This window comes from Paralichthys olivaceus, chromosome 10, assembly GCF_024713975.1.
Source record: "Paralichthys olivaceus isolate ysfri-2021 chromosome 10, ASM2471397v2, whole genome shotgun sequence".
Lineage (NCBI taxonomy): Eukaryota > Metazoa > Chordata > Actinopteri > Pleuronectiformes > Paralichthyidae > Paralichthys > Paralichthys olivaceus.
The window spans coordinates 23,798,167-23,808,049 of record NC_091102.1 but is presented as its reverse complement, the minus strand read 5'-3'; the positions used below and the strand labels follow the sequence as shown (position 1 = coordinate 23,808,049).

The 9,883-nt window shown below is 41.8% G+C and overlaps 1 protein-coding gene across 1 annotated transcript; it reads left to right on the top strand.

The window, feature by feature from the left end:
- The first annotated feature begins 2,455 nt into the window (after positions 1–2,455).
- LOC138411749 (uncharacterized) lies at positions 2,456–4,487 on the top strand. The gene is made up of 3 exons (XM_069532318.1): positions 2,456–2,586; positions 3,068–3,233; positions 3,324–4,487. The coding sequence occupies exons 2-3, from the start codon at positions 3,068–3,070 to the stop codon at positions 4,340–4,342; spliced, it is 1,185 nt and encodes a 394-aa protein (XP_069388419.1). The 5' UTR covers positions 2,456–2,586; the 3' UTR covers positions 4,343–4,487.
- The last annotated feature ends 5,396 nt before the right edge of the window (positions 4,488–9,883 follow it).

The window sequence follows — 9,883 nt, the reverse complement described above, 5'->3', positions numbered from 1 at the left end:
ATAATTAATTACTGCAATATCGTAATTAGTAATAATAAAAGCTGTTGTCCTAAGGTTCCGGGGTCAGAGATATCTGAAATGAGAGAGAAAAGAGAGAGAGAGACTATGGGAGTACAAAGATAACTAAGTGATGGTTCAGGACTCACCTGAACCAGAACTATCTATAGACTTTATCAAAAAGGAACGTTTTAAGTTTAACTTTAAATGCTGAGATGGTGTCTGCCTCCTGAACCCAGAGTGGGAGCTGGTTCCACAGGAGAGGAGCCTTGTAGCTGAATGCTCTACCTCCTGTTCTACTCTTACTGACTCTTGGAACCACAAGAGAGCCTGTGTTTTGTGAACGAAGTGATCTATTTGAATAATATGGTGTTATCAAGTCTTTGATATACTGAAGGGGCCTGATTGTTTAGGGCTTTAAATGTGAGGAGCAGGAAGAAAGCTGTCCTAGAGACATGTTTTAAGTGTTGGTCAAATGACATGTCCTGATCAAACATAACTCCAAGGTTCCTCACAGTTGAGCTGGAGGCCAAGCTGACACCATCCAAGGTAACTATCTGTACAGACAGTGATTCTCTAAGATGTTTAGGGCCGATTACAACGACCTCAGTTTTGTCTGAATTGAGAAGTAAGAGGTTTTGGGTCATCCAGGCCTTGATGTGATGTGATTAGATTCATCATGCTTCAGAGAAATGTACAGCTGGGGTCATCTGCGTAACAATGGTAGTGTATGTGGTGCTTTCTCATGATGTTGTGTGGTGTCTGAAATGCTATGTGTAGTCCTACCCATAAAATAAATTTATCTTTAGGTTTGAGGTCCACAGGTCTTGAGGAATTTGGAGAAAGCCTGAACGTATGGTAGGGCATTAGGTCACAGTTCTAAGTGCAACACTAAATTTGAGCTAGTGTCGCCTCTCTTCCTGTCACTGGACAACCGAGAAGAGCTGGATAGAAACCAGATGTGTTTACTTTAAAATAACGAAAACAACACTCCTATATAAACGAGGAGTTAAAGTTGCCCCCTTAGAGGAGATTCACATTGGCCCTGAATCTCTCTCCAGGCAGAAGAGGAGATTCACATTGGCCCCGAATCTCTCTCCAGGCAGTAGAAGAGATTCACATTGGCTCCAAATCTCTCTCCAGGCAGGAGAGATGCACATTGACCCCGGATCTCTCCATATGCAGATTGCATTGCTTGTATTGATGCTGAACTTTTTTGTAATAAACATTTAATACAATTAAGACGGTGTCATCGGAGATTCCTTCATCATCTTCACATCATCGCAACCCCAATATACGACAAGACTTGGCGTCACGAACTTCGGACGTGCTGTGTCCTGCGGCGTCGCCGACAACTTCAGCGGACCTGCTCCCGCACCACGTCGACGAAAGAAAAGGGTGAGCATTTCTCACATTATTGGGCGCTGGTACGTTCGTTGCTGCTGTTGTGTGCTGCTGTTTGGTCACACCGTAAATGATTCATCTGTGTGTCCATGTCATGATGTGTTGCTATTGAGTGGAACTCCGTTCTAAATTTGACTTTGTTGCGTAGTGCACAACGCAACAGGGGGGATTATAATAGAGAAAATATAAGGGGAGTAAAAGAAAATGTAAAGTACTGAAGATAGTAAAGAGTTAAAGTAATAGAAAGTGTAAAGTACTGAAGATAGTAAAGAGTTAAAGTAAAGGTGTAGAATAGTCTGATTAGTAACGATAAGGTGAGCTACATAACATCATGCGAGATTAATGAAGAAAGGGCCCTCATCTTCTTAACGGTAAGACATGTGTAGATTAGACACTGCGTGAAAATAGGCTTTAAGGAATAGTCGGATTTGGTTTAAAAGAGAAAAGTAATAATCCTGGGCCCAGGAGTAATTGGTAATGTGTAAAAAGATGTGAAAACGGATAAGGTAAAAGAGTAAATAAAAGTAAAGTGAAAGGATAAAGATAAGGAATAAAGTAAAAGGATGAAATAAGAGTAAATGCTTGTAAAGCAAATAGGAATAAAGGTAAGAATAAAATAAAAAGCCGCGGATTTGACCAAGCCCTCAGGGAGGCGATTCTAAATCGGCCTAAATCCTAGAAAGTCACTAAGTGAATTTCAGGTCAGTTCAAGGAACTGGAGATGTAGAAATAACATTCAATTGTAAGTTTTCAGCAATAGTTGACGAACAGATGCTTGAATTAACCTCTCATTGAATATCTACACCTCAAAAGGTAGCATAAATTTAGATTTAAAAGGATAAGGAAGGAGCGGCTAAAAGCATGCTATAGGCAAAGTATGAATGAGTCGACTTAAAACTTTAGGATTGGATGCTGTCTGTGTCTTTGGAGTGATGCCAAAGTTTTGTGTGTGTGCGTAATGTCAGCTGCCGAAGTTCTGTGTGTGTGTGTGTAAGATCAGCTGTTGGAGCTCTGTGTGTGTATGTGTGTGAGATCAGTTGAGAGCGATTGATCAGCCTCTTCCTGTGCAGGCTCTCGTCTCAGGCCTACCTCCAGCGTGAGGCCCGGAAATGAAAAAAAATTCCTCGGATCCAGAAAAAAACAGAAGGCGGAGACTCCGACGTCGCTCACGTGCTAGTTGTGACAGTAAGTGAGACTTTTAAAAATGAAGGTGCATGAGTTATGTTTGCACGTAACTACCTAATTAAGTTTGTTAGTGAGGGAGTTTATTTGTAATGCGTTAAATAATTAATTTGAGACATAGCTAAATGTTGAACAAAATACGAGTTTTATAGGCTAAATTGCATTCAGCATCTATGCTAGCTTTCAGATCTGCAAGTCCGCTTCTCCGCGGTTTTGCTGACCCCCCTCCTGCTATATCTAACCGTTAATAAATCAATTGGTAGCTCTGTTGATAGGTGTTACGATATTTACTTTTGTGTAGTGTTACCTGTAATAAACAAGGTATTGGCCTACTTATTACGAGGCGCGTTTGTGCCATGGTGTTAGTGATATGACATTTTTTGCAAAGTACAAGTATGTAACATCACAATCAGTCTGAAGCTGTTTAACTTGCTTCAACTGAAATAAAATATTGAATATAATATCACTATTTTGTGTTATGTAGATGCATCACTCCATTTTTCCAACAAGTGAGGGCTATAAAGTGGAGCGCTGCACAGTTTGTTGCACGCTCTTCCATTGCCCCCTTTGCCCAAAATATAAACCCAGCCAAAGAGGAAGGCTCCAGAAACATCTGGATGTACATGTAAAAAACGCCATCACATTCAAAGGTATGTGTATGTGAATGTGTCTGTGTTTTCATGTGCTCATATGTCTTTTTAATCATTGGTAAATTTAACCTTTTGTTGACTTCTTCCTAGACCTAAAGATCTGCAAATGCAGTTTAGACTGCAGAAACACTCCACATTTCCATTGTCCCTGTGACAAAACCGTCATAAGAAGAGCGGACATGGAGAAACACCTGCAGACCTGTCACACATCTGCTGCACCTGACCCCCCCCTTCTTCAACCATCCACTCTTCCAGAAGATGCACCCTGTGCCCCACCTACCACCTCCTCCGCTGCCCCACCTACCACCTCCTCCGCTGCCCCGCCTACCACCTCCTCCGCTGCCCCGCCTACCACCTCCTCCGCTGCTCAGCCTACCACCTCCTCCGCTGCTCAGCCTACCACCTCCTCCGCTGCCCCACCTACCACCTCCTCCGCTGCCCCGCCTACCACCTCCTCCGCTGCTCAGCCTACCACCTCCTCCGCTGCTCAGCCTACCACCTCCTCCTCCTCTATCCAGCATACAAGTTCTAAGAAGGCAAAATGTTCTCATTGCGGCCTAATCTGCCTTGCAAAAAATTTGAACAAGCACATTCACAGGAAACACAGAAAGAAAAAAAACAGTGACGGTGTGTTGAGGGCTATCTGTGTAGATGCAACAAATGGGATATCTGCTGTACAAAAAGCATCCCACGGATTTTCAGTGCCTATTCATGTGCAAAAAAAAACCTGGGGCCACCTGCATAAGGTGCAGTGTGAACTTGAAGAATGCAGGCAGTATCACTTAATGGCACTGAGGAGTGGGTTAACTTTTAGCCAGTGTGAGCACATCCGCTCACTGGACCATTGCAGAGAAATTGCCACAGAGGAATGGCTTAAGGACGAGACACTGGAGGAAATGGTCAGCTTGAAATTCTTTGGTGAGGCAAAAAAGGCAACCTGCAAAAAAAGGCAACAACAGGCACAGAAGGACCACGTCCCTCTCTGTGTAGAGGTTTCATTTCAAAAAAATCCTACACAGTACTGTTTGTCTGTACACGAGCCAGCTTTGCACCACTACAGTCGGCTTGGGAGGGTGATGGTGACATACAACTCCACAGCTCACACCTAGCATTGTCCTTGTGCCAAACCAAGAACATCCTGTGTCCACAAAAACATTGGCAAGTGGCATCTATTTCAGACAACCCCAGAAATATTCAGAACAGAGACTGTAGCAAGTACACCTCAGCTACAACAAAGTAGTCTCTATCCACCATCTGCAGACATCTTGGAGCAACTTGTTCACTACATTTACAAACATAAGCGGCTTCCAGACACCTTGCCAGATGACATTATTAAACCAAAACCATCTGCAAGTTACATTACAGAGATGCATCCATCTGAGACAACTTGCACCATCTGTCGACGACGAAGAAGAATGTTGCCAGCTTGATAACCAGGAGACAGAAGACATCCTTGACCACTTCAAATTCAAATTTGAAAATGTGGATGACATGTGGGTCTTTTGTGACGAGATTGTGGATAAAAGAGGATACACAACCTACACTGAAACTCAAGTGACGGCTAATAAGGATGGTGTTTAATAAAGACTGAATAGAACCAAGTGATTTTGTTCTTTTTTGAAATTTTTGTACTTTTATCTGTTTTCCTTATTGCTTTAATTATATTATATATTTATATAGTATTCATTGCATTCATTCATTCATTTTCTATACCACTTATGTTCACCCTGGACAGGTCGCCAGTGTATCGCAGGGCGACATATACAGACAGACAACCATTCACACTCTCATTCACACCTATGGACAATTTAGAGTCACCAATTAACCTAACCTGCATGTCTTTGGACTGTGGGAGGAAGCCGGAGTACCCGGAGAGAACCCACGCATGCACAGGGAGAACATGCAAACTCCACACAGTTGGAACCCAGAACCCTCTTGTTGTGAGGCAACAGTGCTAACCACTGCACCACCGTGCCGCCCATTTATATGCATTACTTATATTTATACATACATATTTATATAGTATATTAATATTAATTATTATATGTTTATTTATTTACTTATATTATACAATGAAGATCACAGGTGAGTTATTGCATTTCAATAGTTTTATCTATTCCTCTCCTCCCTAAATGTTGACAATTTTGTATTTAAGCATAGTTAACAACCTAATTGGCCTCAATAGTCTTAAGATCTTAATGTCATTGAAGACAAAAGTCGAATCATTTAATACAATAGATTTTTTTTTTTTAAAGGCATTTACCTTATATAAATGTTATGCATAAGCGTTTAAGTCTCTGAACAAATGTACATAGATTGATGTGTTCATACTCTTCAGAGGGACTCCAGGTAGACAGGCATAACCCTACCCCATTAAGACTAATATTTTGCTGGTGTAATCGGTAAATGCCACAAATAAAGGATTGACAACATCAAAAGTGTTACATATATTTAAGAAACTAATAGCTTTTCACGTTGTTGGGCGCACTTCCGGTCCCAACCGACCTCACGCTGGAGGTGGTTTTATTTTGAAGTTTGTTGCGCGCACTTCCGGTCCCAACCGACCTCACGCTGGAGGTGGTTTTATTTTGAAGTTTGTTGCGCGCACTTCCGGTCCTAAACGGCCCCACGCTGGAGGTGGGCCTGAGACGAGAGCCTGCACAGGAAGAGGCCTGACGCGAGAGGTCTGCAGCCAGACACTCTTGGAAAAGAGAGGAGATATAACCTGGAGGACAAAGGACTTGGGAGAGGCTAGTTCCAATGAAACTGAGAATGAAGACAGCGATGGAGATTGGGAAATCAGAGGTGCTTCATCTTTCAGAGGGTTTTCTCCAGGGTCATCCAGCACCAGAATAGAAGACCACAGAAGGGTTTTGGATGAAGTTGAAAGAAGCATAGATCAATGCCTTTCAAATTTGGAGAAATCCACCAGACCAGGAAGCAGAGAAACATTGGAGAACCAATTGGAAGAGCTGCAGATACTGAAGAAAAACTTGCGAAAAAAGAACCCCAAAAGAAATATTCACTGCGCTCAAGGAAAGGGAAGGTACCTGACAAGATGTGTCTGGTGATAATCCGAGGACAGAATTTAGAGTACAAGCCTTGGCAGAGTACAGATATGTCCGCTATACTCGAGAAGTTGCCTACACTTCAAGATGGAGCACATCCTTGGATTTCGAAGTTGGAAGAGATTATGGTGGGAACGCAACCTGCTGTAGGAGACATTAAGAGACTCTTGGCTAATCTCCTTGGGGTCCCAGCTATGCAAGAGATTCTACAGAAAGCAGGACTGACTTGACATGTGGGGACTGCTGTGAATGATCCAGAGCTGTTTGCTGCAAGAAGAGGTCGAGTGTGGAGAGCGCTGAAGGATACATTTCCAACAAATGTACATCCGGACAATATTCTTATTGAACCATTGGGACAGGAAGAGAACCCGAGGGCCTATGTGTCAAGAGCCCATCAAGTGTGGAGAAATGTTACAGGAAACGATCCAGATCTAAATCAGATGGAGCAGTCAATTTTGCGAACCAAGCTACAGAAGGGGCTGCCCATACCAGTGAGGAGCAAACTAGCAGAGGTGGTTGGACTTGGAAGCATGGCAAAGGGCGTGTATACAGATCACATAGCCCATCAAGTAGAGCTCTATAGGAAAAAGGTACAGGATCAGAAAGAACAGGACCAAGAGACCCTTAGAAAACTCAATCAAATACAATTAGTGGATAGGAAGAAGAAGGAAGAGTCCATTCTGGATATCTAATCCGTTTGTGTTTTTGACATTTCTCTATGTTGTTGCTTATTATTTAGGAATTTTTATATATAGAATGTTATGATAAAAGGGGGGAAATGGAAAGTGTGACTCATAATTGGGAATAATATGATGTTATGACTTATACATTTCTATGCATTTGATTGTTTCTGCAAAAGATACTGTTTGGTGTTTTCTTTTCTTTCCTCCTAGAACGATATTGGGGGATATGCTGAAGGGATTAAGACACTCAAACATGGACAATAAGAATGGACTGAAGGACTCTGAGCAAGGACACTGTGATGACATGTCTAGAGTCACCACACCATCGACACTACACTGAGAGTCGACGCTGCGAAGGAGCTGGAGTGTGATACGTTCTTATGTCTTTTCTTATATATTTTTGATTATATTGTTGTAATCTTTGATAATGCTAATGATAATCTTAGTAAAATATAAGAATGATGTTGTTACTGGGTGAATATATTGGTACCTCAGATTTTTTGATTGTTTTGATTTCTAGGGATATTGGGGCTAGGCAAGGACGGGTCCATTGGAAGGTGCGATGGGTCGACCAGCCTGAATTTGGACATTTTTTTGACTTTATTTTTCTGAGGTTTCCATATGTATTTGTTTAAGTAATATTCATATACAGATTATTAAATTCTTCATTTTTTTGATTGGTCTGGAGTACTACGTGTGGCCGCCTAAGGCAGAGGGGCCGTGAGAGAATTTTCCTGTCTTGATTGATTGAGGGATGTTTCAGGAAAGATAGCTGCCTGACAGGTTTTTCACTCTCGCACTCCATAAAGTTACTTAATGTTGCTAAATCACAAATTTAAACATATATGTTATTATTTTTGTTTTTCGAGACTCTGCGTAGTCTCGAAGGGGGGAAATATGTGGTGTCTGAAATGCTATGTGTAGTCCTCCCCATAAAAGAAATTTATCTTTAGGTTTGAGGTCCACAGGTCTTGAGGAATTTGGAGAAAGCCTGAACGTATGGTAGGGCATTAGGTCACAGTTCTAAGTGCAACACTAAATTTGAGCTAGTGTCGCCTCTCTTCCTGTCACCCGACAACCGAGAAGAGCTGGATAGAAACCAGATGTGTTTACTTTAAAATAACGAAAACAACACTCCTATATAAACGAGGAGTTAAAGTTGCCCCCTTAGAGGAGATTCACATTGGCCCTGAATCTCTCTCCAGGCAGAAGAGGAGATTCACATTGGCCCCGAATCTCTCTCCAGGCAGGAGAAGAGATTCACATTGGCTCCGAATCTCTCTCCAGGCAGGAGAGATGCACATTGACCCCGGATCTCTCCATATGCAGATTGCATTGCTTGTATTGATGCTGAACTTTTTTGTAATAAACATTTTATACAATTAAGACGGTGTCATCGGAGATTCCTTCATCATCTTCACATCATCGCAACCCCAATATACGACAAGACTTGGCGTCACGAACTTCGGACGTGCTGTGTCCTGCGGCGTCGCCGACAACTTCAGCGGACCTGCTCCCGCACCACGTCGACGAAAGAAAAGGGTGAGCATTTCTCACATTATTGGGCGCTGGTACGTTCGATCTGAGATTCCTTCATCATCTTCACATCATCGCAACCCCAATATACGACAGTTGCCTAAGGGGAGCATATATAAGTTGAAGAGTATCAGTCCAAGGACAGAACCTTTTGGAACTCCATGACTAACTTGCATGTGCATGGAGGGGTCATTGTTGACGTTAACAAATTGAAATCTATCAGATAAATATGATTTAAACCAGTCTAGTTCAGTTTCTCTGATCCCTATATGTTGTTCTAGTCTCTGTACCAGAATCTTATGATCTATGGTGTCAAATGCTGCACTAAGATCCAACAGGATGAGTACAGAGACAAGTCCATCATCTGAGGCCATGAAAAGGTCATTAGTGACTTTCAATAGTGCTGTTTCTGTGCTGTGATGGATTCTAAATCCTGACTGAAATTTGTCCAGCAAACCATTTATGTCTAAGTAATCACACAGCTGGTTAGCAAGTGCTTTTTCTAAGATTTTTGAAATGAAGGGCAGGTTTGATATGGGTCTATAATTAGCTAAACCCTCTGGATCAAGTGTAGGCTTAAGCAGAGGTTTAATAACAGCTACCTTAAAAGCTTGAATTACATAGCCGGTTAACAAAGACATGTTAATCTGATTTAATATGGAACTGTCAAACGGGGAAAATTTCCTTAAAAAGTCCAGTTTGGACAGAGTCTAATTGACAAGTTGTTGGTTTACATGATGAAACTAATGAGGTCAGTTCAGGAAGGTCAATAGAAGAAAATTGGTTCAAACATAAATCTGGGTCTATGGTTTCAGGACCAGACATTGTATCTATGTATGTGCTATTGATTGGGAAGAGGTGGTGGATTTTATCCCTGATGGTTATAATTTTATTTGTAAAGAAGCTCATGAAATCATTGCTTCTCAGGGTTAGAGGAATAGATGGGTCAGTAGAGGTATGACTTTCTGTCAGCCTGGCTACAGTGCTGAAGAGGAACCTGGGGTTGTTGTTATTTTTTCTATTAATAATGAATAATAAGAGGTTCTGACATTTCTACGTTCTTTCTTGTAACATATCAAGCTATCCTTCCAGGCTAGGTGAAAGTCATGTTTATTGGTGGAACGCCACTTCCTCTCTAGTTTCTGCGATGTCTGTTTTAGAATACGTGTCTGGGAATTATACCACGGAGCTGATCTCCTCTGATTTGCCTTCTTTTTTAGAGGGGCGACAGCATCAAAGGTTGTTTTTAATGAAGCTGCTGTACTGTTAACTAAGTTATCAACTACTGTGGGGGTAAAGTTTTGATAACTTTCCTGTATTGTACTGACACATGGCTGAGAGGTAAGTGTAGAGGGAAGCAGTT

Excerpts from the sequence above, each read along its gene's own strand:
- LOC138411749 (XM_069532318.1), top strand. The coding sequence starts at position 3,068 with ATGCATCACTCCATTTTTCCAACAAGTGAGGGCTATAAAGTGGAGCGC. Across the intron at positions 3,234-3,323 it reads AAACGCCATCACATTCAAAG|ACCTAAAGATCTGCAAATGC; the intron begins GTATGTGTATGT and ends ACTTCTTCCTAG.